The sequence below is a fragment of the Mus caroli genome, unplaced genomic scaffold (assembly GCF_978045245.1).
Source record: "Mus caroli unplaced genomic scaffold, Mus_caroli_1 scaffold_9, whole genome shotgun sequence".
Classification (NCBI taxonomy): domain Eukaryota; kingdom Metazoa; phylum Chordata; class Mammalia; order Rodentia; family Muridae; genus Mus; species Mus caroli.
This window is the reverse complement of record NW_028227264.1, coordinates 89,107,652-89,132,815: the sequence shown is the minus strand read 5'-3', so window position 1 is coordinate 89,132,815 and position 25,164 is coordinate 89,107,652. Positions and strand designations below refer to the sequence as shown.

General features: G+C 41.8%; 1 protein-coding gene across 4 annotated transcripts in view; it reads left to right on the top strand.

The window, feature by feature from the left end:
* The window catches only part of Scyl2 (SCY1 like pseudokinase 2), a 53,546-nt gene that overhangs the window by 20,230 nt on the left and 8,152 nt on the right, over positions 1-25,164 (top strand). The window contains exons 5-17 of one of the 4 annotated variants that reach the window (XM_029482581.2): positions 3,611-3,760; positions 5,727-5,948; positions 6,849-6,965; positions 8,117-8,242; positions 9,342-9,518; positions 11,905-11,916; positions 12,025-12,147; positions 13,209-13,322; positions 16,090-16,222; positions 16,894-17,012; positions 20,105-20,205; positions 21,224-21,290; positions 21,413-21,505. In XM_029482581.2, the coding sequence (XP_029338441.1) occupies positions 3,611-3,760; positions 5,727-5,948; positions 6,849-6,965; positions 8,117-8,242; positions 9,342-9,518; positions 11,905-11,916; positions 12,025-12,147; positions 13,209-13,322; positions 16,090-16,222; positions 16,894-17,012; positions 20,105-20,205; positions 21,224-21,290; positions 21,413-21,505 (1,554 nt within the window). Of the gene's footprint in view, positions 1-3,610; positions 3,761-5,726; positions 5,949-6,848; positions 6,966-8,116; positions 8,243-9,341; positions 9,519-11,904; positions 11,917-12,024; positions 12,148-13,208; positions 13,323-16,089; positions 16,223-16,893; positions 17,013-20,104; positions 20,206-21,223; positions 21,291-21,409; positions 21,506-25,164 lie in introns of all 4 variants that reach the window. The other 3 variants (XM_029482579.2, XM_021174278.2, XM_021174275.2) reach the window with 3 other exon arrangements.

The following is a 25,164-nucleotide window of genomic DNA, read 5'->3' as shown; positions in this document are numbered from 1 at the left end:
GCTGTGCCATCGAGCTACAGCTCTAGCTTGAGTTAACTTTTGTGAATGTCATAAAGGTCCAACTTCATTCTTTGATAGTTTGTTTTCCTAGCATCATTTATTAAGAAGCTGGGCACCCCCGCCCCCTATTGAATGCTTTTAGTGCCACCGTAAAAAAAATCATTTGACCATATGTAGAGACTATTTCTAGGTTTTTCTTCCTGACTCATTGGTCTGTCTTTGTGCCAGCACCACCTTCATTTTGATTGCTGTTGTTTTGTAGCAGGCAACTGGACTGTTTTCCCAAACTACAAAATAATTTGAAAGGTTAACAGACAGATAGTTAAAATAAAAACAAGAAAAAAATAGAAGCCGGAGAAAAGGCTTAGCAGATCAGAGCACTTGCTGTGTATGCACAAGGACCTGAGTCTGAATTCTCTGCACTTGCTTAAGGAATTGCATGTGTGCACGCCTGTAATCCAGTCTGTTGGGCAGAGTCTGCGGATGGGTCCAGTCTGCCAGCCTAGCTCTGGGCTCAGTGAGAGGCCCCGAGTGAGTGACAGAGCAGTACACTGATGTCCTCCTCCGCCCCTCCCCCCATGCATGCACATAACCACCCCACATATGAACTCTCATGCATACTAAAAGTAACCCCCATATGTATCTGTGTACATAGTCCTGATCTGTGCCTTAGAGTTAATATGCTACAGCACTGGCGTTTTAACTAAAGTATATGGGACATGATCCCTGTATAGAAATATAACTAAGTCACTCTTCTAAAAATATACAGTAAGTATGTAGCTTGTTTTCTTGTGAAGTTAAGGAAACTTCTAGATTTGAAAAACTTTGGTTTTTTCTTTTTTTTTTAAAGACTGTTTATTTTATTTTTTTTTATTTTTTAAAGATTTATTTATTTATTTATTATATGTAAGTATACTAGCTATCTTAAGACACTCCAGAAGAGGGCATCAGATTTCGTTACAGATGGTTGTGAGCCACCGTGTGGTTGCTGAGATTTGAACTCAGGACCTTCAGAAGCGCAGTCAGTGCTCTTAACCACTGAGCCATCTCGCCAGCCCCTTTGTTCTTTTTTAAGCTATGTTTGGGAATAATATTTTTGAAAATGTACAACTTTACAAAGTTTATCGTCATCTGTTACCTTTGTAACAGTGGTTTCGTTGTGACATTTCACACCTATGTGTAATGTGTTTTGATCCTGTTCTTCATTACTCTCTTATCACTGCTCCCCACCCCTTCCTCTCCTCTCTTTTTAAAAACATGTGTGTTTTTGCCTGCATAAATATGTGCACCATACCTAGGCCGAAGGAGGGCATCAGATCCCTTGTACCTTGAGTTATAGATGGTTGTAAGGCACCGTGTGGGAGCTGAGGATTGAATGGGGGCACCTCTGCTCTTCCCTGCTGAGTCATCATCTTTCCACCCCCCTTCATCTTTTTAACTAGTCTGTCTTCTGCCTTAATGTCTTTGTTTCTTTAGTGACCCAGTTAGTTTAATTAGGCTTGCTTGCAGGAGCCTGGGAACCTTACCAGTGACTATCAGTGAAGAAAATGCCTCTCCTGCTCTGAGAATGGTTAAACTGCCTGTAGATCCCCAGGGAGGACCCTGAGTTCCCACTCCCACTGTCATGAGTGGTGATGGGTCCAGTGTTGTGTAGGTAGTCACACTGCTGTGCGTCTCTGCAGGCAGCTCTACCAACTCTAAGAACCTTCAGCTAGCTCTATTGATCAGTGGTTTGGAAGGCAGTTCTGTCACGTCTGTTTAACAAAACAATAGCATTGTTTTTCCCTATTAGAACCTACAGCCTCCTCAGCTATAGGCTTTTAACCAGACTTAAAGTATTAGGTATACATTTCCTCCTATGGCCCGGACCTTAATTCCAGTCAGAAAGAGGTTGCTTACCTGGGTCACAGACTGTTACTGTTGCACCAATATAATTTAATATATAATATAAATTTTCCCAATATAATTTAATATATAATATAATATAATATAATATAAATTTTCCCTGGCAGGGAGTCCACAGCTAAGACCCTTGACAACCATTTCTCTAGCATCTTGTCAACTAGCCAGCAAGTAGAAAGCTTCCACTCTCTGTTCTGTGACCAACTGGGTTATCTTCTGTAGTAAAGTCTTACATTACAGTGTAGTTCTGGTGGGCATTCAGCAGTGACAATTACTTATATTTTGGAGGCCTCTTTGATCTGTAGCTCATAGGAAGGTAGTCTACTCCAGGGAGTGGGGTCTTATTTAATTACCTTTGGGAACATTTATAAATCTTAACCTTACATGACCTTTATGGGTTCCTGGAAGCCAAAGAAATGCTCCAGATTTTACTCTGAGAGATAGGAGGTTTGAATAGGAGAGTAAGTAGTCTGGGTTATGTTTTAACAGAGTGCTGAAGCAGCTGCCTTGATAGACTGTAGAAGAAGGGTAAGGGCAGAAGCCAAGAGATGTGATAGGTGTGGCTCCTAGGGCAGCCCTGGCCAGAGACAGTGGTGGTGCAGAGGTGGGAAGGGGGTAAACCTGGATCATGTCTTATGTCTATTTTGAAGTGAAAGTTAGATGCTTTGCAAATGTGTGTGTGTGTGTGTGTGTATTTATGTATAGTGACAGGGACTTACTGTGTAACCCTGGTTCATCTGTAATTTGCTATATAGTCCAAGCTGTCCTTTAACTCAGCAGAGATCCACCTGCCTCCACTTTCAGGGTACTAGGGTTATGAGGTTAAAGGCAGGTACTCCCATGGCGGGCTTATTGGCTAAATTAAAACAAACAACTCAGGATAATTCAGAGATTTTTGTTCTTAGTAAATAGAAAAACTAAGTAATTATTAACTAGAATGGAAAACATTATAGGACCGGTGAACTAAATTTGGAGTAGAAACTCAATTTCGGATTTCTCTGGGATTCTGATGCTTATAGGAGAGGGGGTGGGGGGAAGAGAAGGTGGTCTGGTGAGGAGGTCTGGGCATAGAGCAGAGGCCCTGCTCCACGGTCGAGGAGTAATGATGGTGAGAACTGGGGAAGTGAGCAGAGCCCAGAAAGCCAGGACAGCAGACTAGAAAGAAGGGACCAGGAGAGTTTGAGGAAAGCCAGGGACAGAGGTTTCTTGGAAGTCAGAGAGGGGCCACTTGCCAGAACCTACCTCTTCCTGCTATAGATATCAGTCTGCTCTGTTTACCTGACTCCACAGTCGTCTCTGGCACCGATATAAAAGTTACATTGTGTTAGTTCAGTGTGACTGTAAGTAAACATTAAATACTTAAAACTAAGCACAGTAATTACCTCTTAGAGAAGCTGAATTTTAAATATAAAGTGTAACTACATAAAAATCTTATCCAACTCAATGAGAAGTCTCACGTTTCAAACTGGAAATGAATTAATTTATCTCGTGTTTCAAACTGGAAATGAATTAATTTATACAGCAGAAGTTTATCTTCTTTCTGTTATTATAAAAAGAAACCTCTTTATAGCTGTACTTGAGTTTTGCTATACAATTTCCCCACGAGTTTGATTGCTAGCTGACTTGTGAAAACTAGGAGACCCAGCAGGTGCTGTCTTCCATTCAAAAGTCAATTTTTACAAGTCATTTTTTTATGTTTTATTTCCAGGTTTCTGAAGGATTGTCATTTTTGCATAGCAGTGTAAAAATGGTTCATGGAAATGTTACTCCTGAAAATGTCATTTTGAATAAAAGCGGAGCCTGGAAAATAATGGGGTTTGACTTCTGTGTGTCATCAAGTAACCCTTCTGAACAGGAGGTAATGGCAGCAGCTTTAGATTGGTTTAATGTTCTCACGTCTAGATTTTTAAAATCATGGAAATCTATGATTTTATCCGCAGTGGAGCAGAAAATGTTATGTAGCATGGTAAGGCATGGACTCAGTGATGGTGCATTGTGTGTCTGGCTGTAGGGAGAACTCTGACTGTCCCTGTGCCCTGCCAGAGAATAGTTGTCGGGTGACTGGTTCTCTAGATGTCTTGAGAAAAAGGCCCCAGAGAAAACTGAGCAACCTAGTTAAACAGAAATTTCTTTTTTAGAGATCCAGATACACAAACTGCTATGGTGATTGCTTAACACCGTTGCTCCTGCCTGTGAGACCGCGTGTCATCCTCAGGGATCACAGAGTACTAGCAGTGATAGCATGCTGACATTTATTAAGTATGTTCTTCATTTTAAAAAGCGGTTCAGTGTATTCTTTGGCAATCTCACACATGCGTATAACTCACTCTCCTCCCCACCCCCTCCTTTGATCTCCCAAGCTCTTGGGAGCATTTATGTAGGTACTCCTTACCACAACTCAGTGTGGTGTACGCGTAGGAGCAGTGAGTTTAGGTGCTTGCTGAGCACTCAGATAGGGTCTCAGCTCCGCCTTTCTACTCCCAAGCACTTGTCCCAGTGACTCAGGATACCTGTCCATTCATACTTAGAGCACTGCCTTAGGCCATCCAGGCTTTGCATTGATTGGTTCCCGATGACTTAGAAAACCTTTGTGATAGCACTTATTACAGCGCAGGCGTTTGTTGCACATGTTTTCCAGATTTGCTGACTTGGGAATTTTAGAGTTAAAGGTGATGGTAACATTTTCTCTTGCTTGACTCCATAAAATGATGTTGCTGTCGTTGTCTCTTTTAGTTTCAGAAAGAGGTTCTCTGTATGTAACCCTGTCTATCCTGGAAATCACTATGTAGAACAGGCTGGCCTTGAACTCACAGAGATCCACCTGCCTCTCTGACCCACATGCTGGAATTAAAGGCCTACTAAAGGTGCCACCACGCATAGCTGAGTCAGTACAAATTTAAAGATAGCTGTGGCCTGTGGTGGCTTGCTGTTACTTGAAGTCTAACCTTGTCATCCCCTTTCTGTCTTCTTTTTTTTTTTTTTTCATTTTTTTATTAGATATTTTCTTCATTTACATTTCAAATGCTATCCCAAAAATTCCCTATACCCTCCCCCCTCCCCCCTACCTGCTCCCCTACCCACCCACTCCCACTTCTTGGCCCTGGCATTCCCCTGTACTGAGGCATATAAAGTTTGCAAGACCAAGGGGCCTCTCTTCCCAATGATGGCCGACTAGGCCATCTTCTGCTACATATGCAGCTAGAGACATGAGCTCTGGGGGTACTGGTTAGTTTATACTGTTGTTCCACCTATAGGGTTGCAGATTCCCCCAGCTCCTTGGGTACTTTCTCTAGCTCCTCCACTGGGGGTCCTGTGTTCCATCTTTTAGATGACTGTGAGCATCCATTTCTGTATTTGCCAGGCACTGGGATAGCCTCACAAGAGAGAGCTATATCAAGGTCCTATCAGCAAAGTCTTTCTGGCATATGCAATAGTGTCTGGGTTTGATGGTTGTATATGGGATGGAGTGCATGTCTCTGGATGGTCTTCCGTCGTAGCTCTGAACTTTGTCTCTGTAGCATACCCTTCCATGGGTATTTTGTTCCCCATTCTAAGGAGGAATGAAGTATCCACGCGTTGGTCTTTCTTCTTCTTGAGTTTCATGTGTTTTGCAAATTGTATCTTGGATATTCTGAGTTTCTGGGCTAATAACCGCTTATCAGTGAGTGCATACTATGTGTGTTCTTTTGTGATTGGGTTACCTCACTTAGGATGATATCCTCCAGATGCATCCATTTGCCTAAGAATTTCATGAATTCATTGTTTTTAATTGCTGAGTAGTATTCCATTGTGTAAATGTACCACCCCCTTCTGACTTTTTACAGCCCAAGTTTCCTTGTAAAGAGTGGGACCCAAACTTGCCATCATTGTGTCTTCCAAATCCTGAATACTTGGCTCCTGAATATATCCTGTCCGTGAGCTGTGAGACTGCCAGTGACATGTACTCGTTAGGAGCTGTTATGTACGCCGTGTTTAATCAAGGGAGACCTATATTTGAAGTCAACAAGCAGGACATTTACAAGAGCTTCAGTAGACAACTGGATCAGGTATTCGACTATTAACATGGGTTTAGATCTCTCCTGGTTTTTTTTTTTTTCTAAAATGTAGACAAAAAATTCTTAAAAATATAGTATCTTTATTAATTTTTAAAAGATTTTTATGTACACATCCGATGCCTTTCAATCACATTCACCCCCTTTCCCACCTAACTCCTCCCAGACTCACCTCCCACCCCCATATTCCCAAGTGCCCTTCCAACTCAGGTCAGTTGTTTGTGACCATTAGGTTTGCTTTGCACTGTCCATGTCCTCACGAGTGTGTGCGTATCCCCTGGAGGGTACCCTCTCCCTGCAGCCAGCAGCTGCCACAGCTCCTTAGCGACGGCTGGGGTCCTTCTCCCATGCTGGAGAGCTGGCTAGCTTGGTCCTGTGCAGTCTTTGCAGGCAATCATAGCAGCAGAAATTCCTTCATTCAACATATTCCTTCATAGAAATGAGCACTTCATTTCAAGTTTGTGTAAAGACAGTTTAGTAACAGTCATTTCTTTTTTTTTTTGGAGACAGGGTTTCTCTGTGTAGCCCTGGCCGTCCTGGAACTCACTTTGTAGACCAGGCTGGCCTCGAACTCAGAAATCCGCCTGCCTCTGCCTCCCGAGTGCTGGGATTAAAGGCGTGCGCCACCACGCCCGGCAGTAACAGTCATTTCTATAAGTAATGGTTATATTAGTTCCTACAGCTTTATCATGACCTTTACTAGATAGAGTATTGTAAATACCCCTGCCTTACTTTAGACATGGAGGGACTTGGAATATTAAAGACATTTTTAGTTAATATTGAAAAAGTAGAGTTAGTGTTTGTGCTGTCAACTGTCAACAGCTATGCTGAGTAGAAAGGGTTCTTAGCCTTTTGAATGTTATATCTCATGTCTGGATTTGCTCTTTTGAATAGTTGAGTCGTTTAGGATCTAGTTCACTGACCAGTATACCCGAGGAAGTTCGTGAACACGTGAAACTGTTGTTAAATGTAACTCCAACCGTGAGACCCGATGCAGATCAAATGACAAAAGTGAGTACATCTGGAGTTTTGTATTAGATGATGGAACAAAAAAATAAAATTGCAGCTCTTTAAATGCATAACTTTGTCCTTAGATGCTATGTTCCTGAATGTATTAAATACTTAGCTTTAACATTAACTAGCTAAATAATTTATGTACACAGTTGTGAAGAAAATTAAGATTTCAAATAAACAGAGATCCTGATAGCATAACCAGGGATGCAGACATTCTGGATTCCCTGAAAAGTCAAAGCTTCATCTTTAACTTAGTAAATATATTATTCATCATGAACTCAAGGTATTTTATTCTTTTTTTTTTTATTTTATTTAATCTTTTTTTTTTAACCCTCCAGATTTTATTCCCCTCCCAGTCTACCCTTTGACTGTTCCCCATCCTATACCTCCTTCCCACCCCCCACCTCTCACCCTACCAGACCTCTAAACTCCCTGGGGCCTCCAGTCTTTTGAGGGTTAGGTACATCTTCTCTGACTGAACCCACACCTGGCAGTTCCCTGCTGTATATGTGTTGGGAGGTCTCATATCAGCTGGTGTATGCTGCCTGGTTCGTGGTCCGGTGTTTGAGAGATTTCAGGGGTCCAGGTTGAAACTGCTGGTCCTCCTACAGGGTTGCCCTTCTCCTCAGCTTCTTCCAACTTTTCCCTAATTCAACCACAGGGGTCAGCAGTTTCTGTCCATTGGTTGGGTGCAAATATATGTATCTGACTCTTTCAGCTGCTTTTTGGGTCTTTCAGAGGTATTCTATTCTTAAACACTTTATTTACTGGTTTTTAATGGTGTATCTGTTTGTGTCTGTGTAAAGGTGTGTGTTTGTGAGCACAAAAGTTGTCTGATGTTATGCTGGGAATTTTACTCAAGTCCTCTAGAATAGCAACACATGTTCTTCCCTGCTGAGCTATCTTTACAGCCCCAACTTTCAAACTATTTTAATTTTTCTGTATTTTATAAATAATGTTACTGCTTAGCTGATTTGAACTTGAAAAATGAATTTTTTATTTGGATTTTTCTAATTATAATTTTTATTTAATGTAATGTTTATAATATTGCTGAATATCTTGAATGCATTTTCCCTTTGTTGTGGTAATTTTAGATAAGAGTAACTTTAACTGAATATCAGAATAATTGGCTTCTTTCTGTATTGTAGATTCCCTTCTTTGATGATGTTGGTGCAGTAACACTTCAATATTTTGATACCTTATTCCAAAGAGATAATCTTCAGAAATCACAGTTCTTCAAAGGATTGCCAAAGGTTCTACCAAAGCTGCCCAAGGTTCGTTAATCAGTTTTTTACATAGTCAGGAGTTTTTAATTTAATATTTAGGTGGGCTTACTATAAATCACTCTTTCAATGAAGTAAGACAGCTTTACCTGAGGTACATAAGTGACAGTAACATGCTGCCAACTGAAGCCAAAGCCAAAGCTTAGGTATGATGCAAAACAGGTGGGATGTAAACCTTAGGATGCTTCCTGTGTTAAGGCTAACTGTGCTGGTTACCAAGTGTGTCCCCAGTGCTGTCTGTAAACAGCCCTGGTGGAGCTCACTGCTCACTAGCAGTTAAAGGATGCATCAATACTGATGCGATCCTACTGTATTCCTTACTCTCTTTCTCTAACTTACTAAACAATGAATGTCAAATAATATTCAAAATGTTGGTGAGGCTGGGTCTGGTGGCATATGCCTTTGCCTTTAATCCCAGCACTTGGTAGGGTAGGGCAGGTGGACATCTGAGTTCTAGGCTAGCCAGACTACACAGTGACACAGTCTTTTTTTGGTTTTTCGAGACAGGGTTTCTCTGTGTAGCCCTGGCTGTCCTGGAACTCACTTTGTAGACCAGGCTGGCCTCGAACTCAGAAATCCGCCTGCCTCTGCCTCCCGAGTGCTGGGATTAAAGGCGTGCGCCACCACGCCAGGCGGCACAGTCTTAAAAACAAAAATAATGGATGCTAGAGAAGACACTATTTGTAAGACTGTTATTTTCTGACTCTGAAATTGTTTGTAAAGCTTCAGCAGTCAGAGCCCTTGTCTGCTACCTTTTACTGTCATGGCTGTCACAGCTGCCGCAGCACACACAGCCATGGGTGCTGTCTGCGTTATCAGTTAGAGTGAGGTAGATGATCAGAGTCACGAGTGATAGGAAAAAGAGAAGAATCACTGTCAGTGAACGCAAGTTGAGCTTGCAAAGGCTAGAGCGAGCACGTAGCTTGGTTTATGGACATTGGGAGCCTGTGTTGATGTAACTAGCAACAGGGTCTAGAAAATATCTCCGTTTCAGCCATCAGCTTTATGGTCACTTCACACTTCAGTTGTAAATGCGGAAGTTCTGGAATACATTTTGTTTTTACACATTTTTCATTTTTTTCCCTCTCAGCGTGTCATTGTGCAGAGGATTTTACCCTGTCTGACCTCAGAATTTGTCAACCCTGATATGGTACCTTTTGTTTTACCTAATGTTCTGCTCATTGCTGAGGAATGCACCAAAGAAGAATATATCAAATTAATTCTACCTGAACTCGGTCCTGTATTTAAACAGCAGGAGCCAATCCAGGTATGTTGTGAGGACTTCTGAATATTTATGCGTTATTGTAATAGCTACTACCACTAAGAATAATACAGTGACTATTTTGAGCTTTTAAAAGAAATGGCTTAGTGCTGGCTGCTCTTGCAGAGGACCTGGCTCAATTCCCAGCACCCACATGGTGGCTCACAGCCATCTGTAACTCCTATCCTCGGGACCCAACTCGACTCCAGGAACCAGGCACAGACATACACATTCAGGCAAAACACCCATACATGTCAAATAAAAATAAATAAAAATGTTAAGTGTTTAAATACTTGAAGTACGTATATTAGATTTTTTCACTAGACAGAAAGCTAATATTATAATTAAACTTAGCAAATGAATGTTTGTGGCTTTTTATGTCATTGTCTTAGAAAATAAGTCGTAATCAGACTTTGCACGGGTTATATTGTCCCTAATTAAAAGCTGGCAGTTTGGAAAAATCAAGTTTTTGATACTTTTATTTGGCTTGATATTCCATTAGTTAATTTTTAGATGATGTGTGTCAGTTGTCTCTATTTTTTTTCTAATAATTTTATTAAAAGAGGAAAATGTGTAAAGCATCATAGAACTAATATGTGATCTGTGTATGCATGAGAAAAATGCAAATTATATATGTACATATATATATATATATATATACACACGCAAAATGCATATGTATATAATGTGTATGTGTAAGTGAAATAAATTATATAGATTTTGTTACAGTATATATTTATCTTGAGTTTAAGAACTGTGGGCTTACATACCTGGATTAGAATCTGGGTTTATCTCTGTTTTAGAACCATGTAGCAGTCATTATCATCTGAAAGCTTTTGTCCTCATTTTAACATGTAGAGTTGTTGGCTGAGATACCATTAGGTGTTTCTGCTATGGGGTGGCAGTAGCTTATTAGTCAGCATGAACTGTCTGATGGCTTGTGATTGATTGCAGTTGTCCCCGTGAAAGTGGAGAATTTATTTTTTATTTTTTACTTTTTGGAAATTAGCATATTAACTATCCTTCTGAGATTTTGAACAATGTGTGTGTGAGCGGTTGTCTCCCCTCTCTTTCAGCCTTCTGGTGTCCCTCACCCCTAACCTGCTGCAGCAGGGTCTCACCATGTAGCCCTGGCTCACTTGGCTCTCACTTTGCTGACTAGGCTAACCTCAAACTCACAAAGATGGATCTGCCTGCCTCTGCCTCTGCCTCCTGGGTGCTGGGATTAAAGGTGTACACTTCCAGGCCTGCTGCCAGTTCTTGTGGCTTCTTCTCCAGTTCCCTTTCCTTAAGGGTGAATGTAGAAGACAGTCTGTGGGGTGCTCCTACTAACCAGGCAAAGGTCACAGGATAGAGCTCTGAGTTTTAAACCTGGGCTCCCTGACGGTTGTCACAGTGTCAGGTTGGCATGTCACCCAAATTGTTCATCAGTCATGAGGAAAATCCTAAGACACATGATTGACCCTGTTCTTTTTATTTTGGTAACTTTTGATTATTGGCTATGTAGAACCACCTGAGAAGAATCTCAGTATGTGAGAGTCTGGATTAGGCTATTTTGTGACTATGCTTGGGAGGGCTTTTCTTAAGTAAATTAGCTGAGGTGGGAAGCTGTACCCTGCGTGTGGGCAACAGTAACACTTTACAAACTGTCCTGTCCTGAAGCAGAGGAGAGAGAGCAGAGCACTAGTGGGCATTCTGTCTGTGTGGCTGTAACTAGCTGCTCCAGGTTCCTGCTGCCTGCCTTCTCCACCACAGTGCAGCACCCTGAACTGTGATCCAAGCAAACTCTTTCATTCTTCACTTGCTTTTACCACAGCATCAGGAAATGAAACTAAGGTACCTTTGTCTTCCTTCTCCTCTTAGTTTTTCAGTTAATAAGCCCTCCTGAAAAATTTTAATTGAGCATTGGAAAAACTAAGTATTCTGGGACTTGGCGAGGTGGCTCAGCAGTTCAGAGCCCTGCTGACCTGGGTTTGATTCCCAGCACCCACACGGCAGCTCAAAACCATTTGTAGTTCCAGTGTCAGGAACTCCAGTGCTGCCTTCTGGCTTCCATGTTAGTGCACAGACATATTTGCAGGCAAAGCACTCATACATATAAAAATAAATAAAGATCTCACTTAAGTATTTTGGTTTGTTTCTTACAATTTAGGTATGTAGAGGCAGCTAGCAAAATAATGTTAGGAACAATTAAAAATTCCTCACAGATGTTTTCATTTCTGTTGGCTTTTATTTCCTTTGAAAATGCAGCACTCTTTTGGATAATTGAAACATGTAGGGGAGCCATGTGTTCCTGTAGCTCTTTGGAGGTTAGTCTTTGTTTGGATAATTAAGCATTGCTGTAGACATGTAAGAGACTTGATCTGTGTGTTTTTGTCTTCCATGCCTTCAGGCTAGCAACATGGTGAGTGTCCACATACAGAACTTAATCTTCTGAAAACTCTTTCAATTGGGAGGATACAGAATTTCTTAAAGATTGCAGATTTTCATAATCTTCCCTTTTCTCACACAGATTTTGCTAATTTTTCTACAAAAAATGGATTTGCTGCTAACCAAAACCCCTCCTGATGAGATAAAGAACAGTGTCCTGCCCATGGTCTACAGAGCTCTGGAGGCTCCTTCCATTCAGATCCAGGCACAGTATCTGCTTCCATTGCCCTCATGAAGGTTGAAAGGCGGGAGAAAGAAGCAGCAAGGCATATTTCAGGATTAAATCTTAACCTTTTATATACAACTCAATAGTTAGTAGTTATTGAATTATACTGCTGATCCACTGTTATTACTGCATATTTACTTCTAACTAAAGAGTAAATTGGAAAGGGCTGGAGAGATTGCTCAGAGGTTAAGAGCAGGTGCTGTTTGTATGGAGATAGTCTTACTGGTAGCCCAGGCTGGCCTTGAGTTCACAGAGCTCCATCTGCTTCTGCCTCCTAAGTGCTAGGATTCAAGATATGTGTCACTGCTCTGATATTCCTCTTACAAAGAACACACGTTAGGTTTCCAGTACCCATGTCAGGCTGCTCATGGCTGCCTGAAACTTCAGTTCCAGGGGAAAAGAAGAAGATGTTGGAGTCTATTGTGTTAGCACACACTTATAATCCTGGCACTTGAGGGATAGAGGCAGGAAGACCAGGAATTGTTGGCTAGCTTGGGCTATTGATAGCCTGTCTCAAAAACACTGTGGCTGGGACTATAGGTTTGTACTGCCTTGTATATATCTGCTTCTGCCATATATTTCAAGTCACATTTTTTGATGCATTTCTGTCTTTCTCTAAGTTTATTAAAGTGTGAAGTTGAGTTTTTCCTTGTAGTTAAATCATTCCATAAGTGTCGGAAGCCGTACTCAACCTCTGCTTTTCAGCTCTACAGTTATAGCCCTGTATAATTAGGGGTACTTAGGCTAAAGCAGAGGGCTTGTAAATTTGAGGCCAGCCTGGGCTACATAAAGATTGTGTCTCAAGGGAAAACAGAACTAGTTGTAATTACAGCCCTTTGAAACACTACCGCAGGCCCTGTGTAGCCATGACATTTTCAACTGATTATAACTATTCTTTTTTTAATCCCCCCAAATTGGTGTAAGGACCAAATAATGTGAAGCATACGGAAGCTTCTTTCATGCTGTGACAGATGAGCTGAGCGGGGAGAGGGAGGTCTGGCGCCTTTCCTTAAGACTGATCACATTTGTCTTTTCAATAGGAGCTCTGTCTAAACATCATTCCAACTTTTGCAAATCTTATAGACTACCCGTCCATGAAAAATGCTTTGATTCCAAGAATTAAAAATGCCTGTTTACAAACGTCTTCCCTTGCTGTAAGTGCTTACATGTGTGTTTGTCTTTGCTCAGCACCTGACACCATTTCCCAGCGAGCAGTAACTTGCTCATGCTGCACCTAGAGAATTGGTTTTAGTTGGAGGTAGCTTATATACACCATTATAAATGCTTGCATGTCACTTACTTTATATGTAGGTTGGTGTGGGTGTGTGTGGGCGTGTGTGTGTGTGTGTGTGTTGCAGGAGTTGTTTCTCTCCTTCCACCACGTGGTCAGGTTTCAGACCCACACAGCTTGCCAGCTCCTTTACCTGCTGAACCATCCATCTTCTCTGCCCGTCAGGAAATTTATATTTCCCTGAACTTAATAAATTTGCCTTTTATAAAGCTTGATTTTTGGAGCTTCTCGTCCATCTTTATCTAGTGCAGTGTGAATTAGAAAAATCCACAGACCTGTAGGCAAAAGCAGTGGAAGTGGCATGAGTTCACTCTGTAGACATCTCACCTGTTTCAGCTGACGCTCCTTCCTGGAAGAGCTCTGAGATGGAAGGCGGAATACTGACGTAGTAGAAAAAATCACTACTGAAATGCAAGCATGCAGGGAAATAGGGTTTGTCCTCATCTTGTTCCTAACTGCTCTGGCCTTGAGCATGTCCTAATACTTGTAGGATGTCCTGACTTTATAATTGACTTTTTAAAATACATGGTAACATTTTAGTTTTTAAAATGCTGCTTCAGAAGCCTTATGCCTCATTTATACCATTATGAATTTATCTTTACACACACTTCAGAGTATTCTAGTTCAGTTCTCTATAAATATTCAGGGGTACATGTAGGACACACAGACACGAAGTGACCTGTACGGGTGCCTTGCTGAGGTCTGTGTCTTCTGAAGATGCTGATGGGGCCGGGTCCTTGAAGACACGGTGCTTCCGAGCACAGGCGTGAATACCTTTTAGAGTACTCGTTCTGGAATGGGTGTGCATTTCCTATCTCACTGTTACAAGTGCGTTTTAGATGGAACTTTCAGCGCTCCTCGCTCACCTTCGAGTGGCACATAGGTATTTTTGTATTGTATTCATAGCCGTATTCTCTAGGGTCTGGCGTCTTACTTGGGAAATGCCTAAAATATAAATCATTGATTAGAATTGTCCAAAAATGAAGAAAACTAGTGCATAGCTAGGTAAAATGTTTCAAGAGGTGTATTCGTGACTTGTCTAATATTCTATACATCATGAAAGAAAAGAAAACGACACCAGCATTGTAGTTTATCCCCAGCAGGCGGCAGCTGCATTAGCTCCCATTACAGTAAACTGATTCTGAGAACAGGCTAAACCTGCAGATAGTGGCTTAGATTTATAGTATTCTGGGCTTAAATTTCAGAAAATAGTTGTTCATATTTTTCAGAAATGGAAATTTTCCATTTTTCTGTACAAATATTAATCAGTGAACTTTTTGCTTAGTTTTTTAGACTTGAGTTTCATTGATATGGTTTAATCAATACCATGGACACAGCTTTATGGTACTCTGAGTTTTGGGGTTTGGAGGAGGGCTTGGTACTCAAAATTGAATCTGTGTCTTAAACATGCAGAGAGTGCTCCTACTGAACTATATTCCTGGCCTCTCCTTTCTTTATGTAGGGGTTTCTGTTTTTTAAAGTAGCCCAGGCTGAAGCTAACTTGAACTTGCTCTATCAGCTGACCTTTACACACCTGACCTCCTTCTTCTCCTCCCAAATGCTGGGTTCTATGTGTATCACTGTGCAGATCCCAGCCCACTTCTTAGGACATGGTCTCACTGAATTGCCCAAGGCTGGCCTTGAGCTTGCTCTGTAGCACAGGTAGCCTTGAACTTGCGCTCTTCCTACTCCCATCTCTTGAGTAACTGAATTACAGTCCTGTGCCAACATACCCGGCCTGATGGACTCTGTCCTAATAAATCCCAGTTAAAGGGGCCGGTGAGATGGTTCACTAGGTAGCAGTACATGTTGCCAACCTGTTTTGATCCCTACAATCTACTTGTTGGAAGAAGAGAACCAACTGTGGCAAATTATCTTCTGACTTCCACATGCATGCTGTGGAACACCATGTGGAACACAGCCACTCACATTTAGTCAGTCAGTCAATGCCAAACCTAGGGTATGATGTGTATCAAAAGTTGAAGCTTACAAATGGTGGGTGTTAGTAAATATATTTAGGAACAATTTTATATGGATGGGGATAATTTTATATGAGATTGGGAGCATCCAGGGTGATATGGCCATAGATAAATATGGATAACTTCAGTTAAAATATTTAGTTTTAAGAATGACTTGAACCTCATGTAAAGTAGCTGAGTCACTGTGTAATTGGCTCTTTGGTGGAATATATTTCTTTTTATTGTTAAATCTTACTAGTAAACACATATAAGAGCCTTCAAAGACCTGATAGAAACTGTAGGACTGGGATTGTTGCTCACTGACAGCTTGGTTAATAGGCCCTGGCTTCATTCCCTAGCATCACAGAGATGAATGAGTGAATGAATGAATGAATGAATGAGTATTACAAGGTTAAACTTGTTCCTTATTTTTATCTACTAGTATCTCAGTGAACCAGTCTGTAGTTCTTTCTGTAACATGTCAGATAAATCAGTAAATGAATGAATGTTTATGTTAATAAAGGCATGCTTTATTAAATCTACGTCAGTAAACCAGTTTTTATTAAGATTTTAGCATATATCTATTTGATGACTAAATTTACACTAAGTACTTCATTTTACATTAACAGAACGGTACACACACATTTACATGCGGTTTCTTTGTCTCACTAGGTCCGTGTGAATTCACTGGTGTGCTTAGGGAAGATCCTGGAGTACTTGGATAAGTGGTTTGTACTTGATGATATCCTACCCTTCTTACAGCAGATCCCCTCCAAGGAACCTGCAGTCCTCATGGGGATTTTAGGTAGCTGAAAACTTAATGTAACATTTGCTGTCATCTTCCTTTTATATAATAGTTGTATAATAAAATGTTCAATCTATAAAACCATTGTACTCTGTGTATATGATATTAATCAGTTGCAGAATGGTTAGATAAATGCTACAATATAACTTTTCTCTATTTTCACAGCAAAGGAAGTAGACTCTTGTCATTTATAGAAGGCCTGGGCTATAGTGGGACGCTTGACTAGTATGGGTGGGTTCTGGATTTGATTTCCAGGACTGGGGGAGTGAGGAGAAGTACTGTAGTCTTGGTTGGTTGATATGATAGTGTATAGTTTTCTTCTATAAAGAAGTCTAAAGTGCGAGAGGCAACGCTACTGCAGTGAGTGTGACTTGCAGAAGAAACGAGTTGCAGAGTAGACTGTAGTCCTCTCAGCACTGTATGTAAACACGTGAACAGATGCTCCAAGTGTGAGGATGAGAGTCATTATATAACCTCATTTCGGGATTATAGTGACCATGGCTTTAGTTAGGGGTTGTCATTAAACCAAAAGAGCACAGGATGAATAGCCCGTGGTGTTTATAAGCCTGCACCACACCAGTTTCCAAAAGACTTGTTAGAGATAGAGTATTTTCATAGTTTCTGTGCTTGGTGTGCTAATTTCTAAAACTTATTACACTGTTTTCTCTCAGGTATTTATAAATGTACTTTTACTCATAAAAAGTTGGGAATCACCAAAGAGCAGCTGGCTGGGAAAGTCCTGCCTCATCTCATCCCCCTGAGCATTGAAAACAACCTCAACCTCAATCAGGTGGGACATTTGGTGTGTGCTCACGCTCTCTCCCTGCTTGCTGCTTGCCTTCTCTGCTTTATTATTTACACATGGAGGAGGCCAGCACAGGCTGGTGGCATGCCATGAAGTTAACTCAAGCTACGGACCACTTTACATTTGAGTCTGTCTGTTGATAGGAACAGTCACAGACTATATTTGGATATTATTGTTACATAATAAATGACCATAAATTGAGAGTTTTCATATTTTTAAGCAATGCATACTTAACTAATCTTACATTTTCAATGAGTCAGCCATGCCAGGTCTTGGCTTAGTCGAACTTGTTGCTGTGATCAGGAACTTGGTCCACCTGAGGACTCGTAGGGTTCTTAGTTTGCTTAGGTGGTTGTTGGCAGGATTTGGCTGCCTTTGGGCTGCGGGTCTTAGCTGCGTGTTAGCCAGATGCTGCTGTCAGTTCTGTACACAGGTCCCTTCCCAAACAGCCTTGTCTAGTCAGACTGAAGTCAGTGTCTTGTTATGTAGTAAAGAAAGTGTGCTGCCCTGTTAGCTTTGTCATATTCTGTTGTTCAGAGGCAAGTGTGGGTCTTACCCATACCCAGCACAGTGGCATAAATAGTAGAACGGAGTGGGAACTGTGAGCCATTTTAAGACCCCCTGCTCCAGAGGGGGAGTAACGAGATGAAATAAAGTAAGGTACCATTGGTGGGCTTAGATATCTATATGCTTTAGATTAAGTATTTAACTTGGAAGGTGTAAATTTTTGAGGAGAGATGTGTGTTCAAAAGTTGCTATGGAATTGTGTCTCAGCATGGCTCTGTGGTAGTTGTCTCACAGCTGGGTGGGCACCGATGACATGGCACGTAGAGTCCCGAGGCCAGTGCTCTGCTGCTGCTTCATTATAGCCCAGTCCTGACGCCGTACCCGAGAGAGACCGATCAAGAGAAAACAGTAGAACCCGCTGTCTGAGGAAACGTGTCAGGGGCCCAGAAACGTTACTGTTTAGTGAGATGGGCAGGGAAGATTTAGAGTTAGGATGGAAAGTGAATCACAGCACTGAAGAAAGAAGAGCCGGGGGAGAGGAAGGCTGGTGCAGTGTTCTGTGGGGGAGAGGAGAGGAGAGAGAGAGGGAGAGAGGGAGGGGGGGAAGGAGGGAGGGAGAGAGGGAGGGAGCGAGCACTGAGCAGGCAGAGTTCTGAAGGTGAAGAAACGTGTGGTTCCTTAGCCCTAAGCTTCCCCTTGAAGTAGTCAGGCAATCCTTCCTCCGAAGCTTTGTTCCTTGACGTAATGCTTGCTTTCTGCCTCAGGTGTCAGGTTCTGGTTGGCAGACGGGAGACAGTGACTATGAAGAGGGAAATTATAGTCTGCCTAACACAGTCTGATTTAGGATGTTTTCAAACATTTCCAGTAGGAAATGGCTGGAGAGAAGGCTCAGTGGTTCAGAGCACTGTTGCTCTTGTAGAGGCTGTGGGATTGCTTCCTTCCACCCCGTGGTGGATCACAACCATTGGATCGAGGGGCTCCGATGCTCTCTTCTGACCTCTTTGGACACCAGGCATGCACATGGTCTGTGTACACACTTGCAGGCAAAGCAGTCATATACATAAAATAGAATAGAATAAATTAAAAAATTCCCAGGTGCTTATTTTAGGATACATATAGTTCTGTCTAAAATGCTTTGTGATTTTGGAGGGCCTATTTTTATCTGCAGAATCATTTGAATCCTATCTTTCGTTACTTTTCCTTTGGTTTAGGATGGCTGTGGTCTGTTTTTCTGTTCATTTTATGATTAAATGTGCTAACTCAAAAGTGCCCTCTTCTGTTGGTTTTGGTTTTAAGTAGTTTAAATATATTAAGTAGAAAAGAGTATATTTATACACACAATTAAGTATTGAAAGCCACCATTACCAGTTCCAAGATAGCCAAAGTCTGCCTTGCAGGCAGATCCAAGACTGGCAGATAGGACCTGCTGCGTTCAGCCCATTCTGTACAAGCTCTGTGAGAAAGTGGGTGGGTCCGGGATGTTGAACAAATGAAGCTGGTTACAGAGGGCGCTTTACGGAGTGCTGTCACTCATGCATGTAGAAAACTGTCTGATACATGCTACTGCAGAGCAGAATAGTGTTGGCACGCGTGTAGGGGTGGGAGACAACCAGAAGATAGCACCAGAAAGCCTCGGAGGTGCTGACAGTGCTGTGTGTTAGTTGCCTTGGAAAGGTTCAGTCTCTGCCATATTTGAGCTGTGTACATAATGCTATGTCTAGTTTTAAATAAGTCCAATTAGCAGGAAGTCATGGTGTACTTCCACAGGTACACCATCACTCATAAGATGAAGTGGTACTGATGGTAGAGCATGCTGAGAGGCACTGGAATGCTTGGGAGGCACACATGGATTGTAACTGCCATGCCAGCTCTTCACTGTCTCCTGAGTGTCTTGCTTAGTCCAATGCCCTCATCTGTAGAAGCAAAAGCCCTAAACTTAGTTTGAAGAGTTGTGAAAACTGAAAATATTGTAATACATGTTCATACATGCGTGTAAGGTTCATGGAGTGGAGGAACAATGTTTCTGTTTTTTGTATGTATAGTATCATTCAAATAAATTGTTTTATGATAGCTAGAAAGTACCATAAAACTAAAGTTTAATGAAAATTTAACCTATATTAAATTATAGTGTTAGATTACTTTACAAACTTCCATTATCAAAGTAAATTATGAACATTTCATGTTCCTACTATCTTTGCAGAAAACAGGTTTATTCTAGCCAAACATTGTTTTTTATGAACAAGAGAGGATTTCTAAGTATTTTAAAATGAACTTTCTCCTTGTTGGCACAAATTATCAATGTGTGACTGCCTGTAGTAAACTTAACCTAAAACCTCTGAGAAGTAGCTGTTAGATGGGTTGTCCAGAATATAAAGCCTCATCGGTCATCGTGTCACGCCCACACGAGACTGGGCATTGCTCTGGCATTCTGAGTTTAAGTGGCCCGCCCTGCTGTGCTTGGGTGTGTGAGTGAGTCCTGTTCCCTGGGCTTGTCTCACTGAGTTGTTGGAAGTGATGCCATGAGCTGCAAAGGCGCTGTGCCCTCACCATGTCATCTCTTTCTATGGCAGTTCAGCTCCTTCATTGCCGTCATAAAGGAGATGCTGAGCAGACTGGAGTCTGAGCACAGGACGAAGCTAGAGCAGCTTCACGTGATGCAGGAGCAGCAGAGGTGAGCAGGCTGCATGTGTGCAGTGTATGGACTATGAGTTTGGAGCAGCTCAGGATGGATTTTTCTGGAAGATCGATGGTTTTTTTTCATTTGTATACGAACCACAGCATATGTGGACATCAGAGGGCAGCTTGTATAACTTAGTTTCTCCTTCCAGTATATGGGGCCCAGAGAGTCGAGCTCAGATTGTCAGTCTGCAACAAGTACCTTTTCCTGCTGAGACGTCTCGCTGGTCCAAATATTTCCCCCAAAATTTATTTATCTATTATATGTATATGTGTGTACCAGTGTGTGTGTGTGTTTGTGCATGTGCATGTGGGTGCCCTTGTCCAGAATAGGACTGGAGTTACAAGTGTGTGTGAGTCACCTGGTGTGGGTAGTGGGAACTGAACTTAGCCATCTGGGGGAGCAAGCAGCAAGTGCTCTGAACTGCTGAGCCAGCTCTCTAGCCTGCTGGCCCAAAGGATAGACATTGAATTGAAACAAAACAAAACAAAAATATATGTAGACAGTTAAAAAATTATTGATTGATTGTATATTTAAGGGCAAAAGAAAGAGAATGAGAGAGAGAGAGAGAGTGTGTGTGTGTGTGTGTGTGTGTGTGTGTGTGTGAGAGAGAGAGAGAGATGTCTACACATGTGCATGCCACAGAGCACTAAGGGTGGTTGAGAAGACAGCTTGTGGGAGGTGGCTTCCTCCTTCTCCTTGCTGAGGCAGGGTCTCTTGCTTCTGTGCTGTGCACTAAAGGCTTTCTGGCCCTGGAGCTTCCAGCAGAGTCTCTTGCCTTTGCCCCATGCTGTAGGATTGCTGGATTTATAGACATATGCCACCACCTCTGGCTCCTTTACATGGGTTCTGGAGTTGGATTCAGGTCATCAGACTTTCATGGCCCCAGATGATGACGTCATTGTTCCTCGTCGTCATCATCATTTGGGCAGACAGACACTAACAGTAGCGGGGAATGAAGTTAATGTTTGCTTCTTTTAACTACTGTTCCATCATTTTATGTGTCTTGTAGGTCTTTGGACATAGGGAATCAAATGAGCGCTTCCGAGGAGACAAAAGTTGCACATTCTGCAAGTCAGGTCAGAAGAGATTTGTTTTATAGGAAATGTCTGAGTGCCTCACTTAGGAGTTCTTAGTCTTTAAGGAACAGAATGACTTGCTTATTGAAATGTCTTCAAGTATTGGACTTGTATTTCAGCAGATTGATAAGGTCTTTAACAACATTGGAGCGGACCTTCTAAGTGGCGGTGAATCAGAAAATAGAGAAGATGGGATGCAGGGAAAACAGAAAAGGGTAAGTTCCTCTACATAGAAAAAGATTTCTAGTGTGAGACTCCCTGTAAACCACAGAGAGTTTCTGGGAAACGCTGTGCATCCCCTGACAAGGAGCAGCCTATGAGGCTGTTTGCAGTGTGTTGGGAAGGAGTGTAGAAGCTGGGTTTACTCTCCTTTACTTTTCTACTTGACTCCCCCTCCCACCCATGGGACCGCATCTCCTTTGGTTGGCTTTGTGTGCATGGTGCCATCAGCTGCAGTTAGGAGGCTGCCTGCCTCTCCTGCGATACTACTTTTCAGTAATTGAGTGTGTGTGTGTGTGTTTGTGTGTGTGTGTATTTGGTGGGGGAGGTTGTCCACATGAGTGCAGGCACCCACAGAGGCCAGGAGAGGGTGTTGAGTCCTCTGATGCCGGAGTTACAGGGAGTTGTGAGCTGCCTGAGACCTCAGGTCTGGAAGAGCAGGTGTACCCTTTCTAACCACTGAGCCATTCCTCCAACTCCAGCTTTTCAGTATTTGAACTCTCTTCTTACTGCATTCCTATCAGTTGAATACCAAGTCTGTCCATTCCTTGTTAGCCCAACAGCCTTGTCTGTCGCTGCTTTTTTTTTTTTTTTTTTTTTTTAAAATTAGGTATGTTCCTCAATTACATTTCCAGTGCTATCCAAAAAGTCCCCAATGCACTCCCCCCTCCCAGTCCCCCACCCCCCACCCCTTGGCCCTGGCATTCCCCTGTATTGGGGCATATAAAGTTGGCAAGTACAATGGGCCTCTCTTTCCAGTGATGGCCGACTAGGCCATCTTTTGATACAAATGCAGCTAGAGTCAAGAGCTCTGGGGTACTGGTTAGTTCATAATAATGTTCCACCTATGGGGTTGCAGTTCCCTTTAGCTCTTGGGTACTTTCTCTAGCTCCTCCATTGGGGGCCCTGTGATCCATCCAATAGCTGACTGTGAGCATCCACTTCTGTGTTTGCTAGGCCCCGGCATTGTCTCACAAGAGACAGCTATATCTGGGTCCTTTCAGCAAAATCTTGCTAGTGTATGCAATGGTGTCAGCGTTTGGAAGCTGATTATGGGATGGATCCCTGGATATGGCAGTCTTTAGATGGTCCATCCTTTCTTCACAGCTCCAAACTTTATCTCTGTAACTCTTTCAATGGGTGTTTTGTTCCCAATTCCAAGAAGGGGCACAGTGTCCACACTTTGGTCTTCGTTCTTCTTGAGTTTAATGCGTTTAACAAATTGTATCTTATATCTTGGGTATCCTAAGTTTTTAGGCTAATATCCACTTATCAGTGAGTACATATTGTGTGAGTTCCTTTGTGAATATGTTACCTCACTCAGGATGATGCCCTCCAGATCCATCCATTTGCCTAGGAATTTCATAAATTCATTCCTTTTAATAGCTGAGTAGTACTCCATTGTGTAAATGTACCACATTTTCTGTATCCATTCCTCTGTTGAGGGGCATCTGGGTTCTTTCCAGCTTCTGGCTATTATAAATAAGGCTGCTATAAACATAGTGGAGCATGTGTCCTTCTTACCGGTTGGAACATCTTCTGGATATATGCCCAGGAGAGGTATTGCTGGATCCTCTGGTAGTATTATGTCCAATTTTCTGAGGAACCGCCAAACTGATTTCCAGAGTGGTTGTACCAGCTTGCAATCCCACCAACAAATGAAGGAGTGTTCCTCTTTCTCCACATCCTCGCCAGCATCTGCTGTCACCTGAATTTTTTATCTTAGCCATTCTGACTGGTGTGAGGTGGAATCTCAGGGTTGTTTTGATTTGCATTTCCCTGATGATTAAGGATGTTGAACATTTTTTCAGGTGCTTCTCTGCCATTCGGTATTCCTCAGGTGAGAATTCTTTGTTCAGTTCTGAGCCCCATTTTTTAATGGGGTTATTTGATTTTCTGGAGTCCACCTTCTTGAGTTGTTTATATATATTGGATATTAGTCCCCTATCTGATTTAGGATAGGTAAAGATCCTTTCCCAATCTGTTGATGGTCTTTTTGTCTTATTGACGGTGTCTTTTGCCTTGCAGAAGCTTTGCAACTTTATGAGGTCCCATTTATCGATTCTCGATCTTACAGCACAAGCCTTTGCTGTTCTATTCAGGAATTTTTCCCCTGTACCCATATCTTCGAGGCTTTTCCCTACTTTCTCCTCTATAAGTTTCAGTGTCTCTGGTTTTATGTGGAGTTCCTTAATCCACTTAGATTTGACCTTGGTACAAGGAGATAGGAATGGATCAATTCGCATTCTTCTACATGATAACCGCCAGTTGTGCCAGCACCATTTGTTGAAAATGCTGTCTTTTTTCCACTGGATGGTTTTTGCTCCCTTGACAAAGATCAAGTGACCATAGGTATGTGGGTTGATCTCATTGGTCTACTTGTCTGTCTTTATACCAGTACCATGCAGTTTTTATCACAATTGCTCTGTAGTACAGCTTTAGGTCAGGCATGGTGATTCCACCAGAGGTTCTTTTATCCTTGAGAAGAGTTTTTGCTATACTAGGTTTTTTGTTGTTCCAGATGAATTTGCAGATTGCCCTTTCTAATTCGTTGAAGAATTGAGTTGGAATTTTGATGGGGATTGCATTGAATCTGTAGATTGCTTTTGGTAAGATAGCCATTTTTACAATGTTGATCCTGCCAATCCATGAGCATGGGAGGTCTTTCCATCTTCTGAGATCTTCTTTAATTTCTTTCTTCAGGGACTTGAAGTTCTTGTTATACAGATCTTTCACTTCCTTAGTTAGAGTCACGCCAAGGTATTTTATATTGTTTGTGACTATTGAGAAGGGTGTTGTTTCCCTAATTTCCTTCTCTGCCTGTTTATCCTTTGTGTACACAAAGGCCATTGACTTGCTTGAGTTAATTTTATATCCAGCTACTTCACTGAAGCTATTTATCAGGCTTAGGAGTTCTCTGGTGGAATTTTTAGGGTCACTTATGTATACTATCATATCATCTGCAAAAAGCGATATTTTGACTTCTTCTTTTCCAATTTGTATCCCCTTGATCTCCTTTTGTTGTCGAATTGCTCTGGCTAGGACTTCAAGTACAATGTTGAATAGGTAGGGAGAGAGTGGGCAGCCTTGTCTAGTCCCTGATTTTAGAGGGATTGCTTCCAGCTTCTCACCATTTACTTTGATGTTGGCTACTGGTTTGCTGTAGATTGCTTTTATCATGGTTAGGTATGGGCCTTGAATTCCTGATCTTTCCAAGACTTTTATCATGAATGGGTGTTGGATTTTGTCAAATGCTTTTTCAGCATCTAATGAGATGATCATTTGGTTTTTGTGTTTGAGTTTGTTTATATAATGGATTACATTGATGGATTTTCGTATATTGATCCATCCTTGCATCCCTGGGATGAAACCTACTTGGTCAGGATGGATGATTGTTTAATGTGTTCTTGAATTCGGTTAGCAAGAACTTTATTGAGGATTTTTGCATCAATACTCATAAGGGAAATTGGTCTGAAGTTCTCTATTTTTGTTGGGTCTTTATGTGGTTTAGGTATCAGAGTAATTGTGGCTTCATAGAATGAGTTGGGTAGAGTACATTCTGATTCTATTTTGTGGAATAGTTTGTGAAGAACTGGGATTAGATCTTCTTTGAAGGTTTGATAGAACTCTGCACTAAACCCATCTGGTCCTGGGC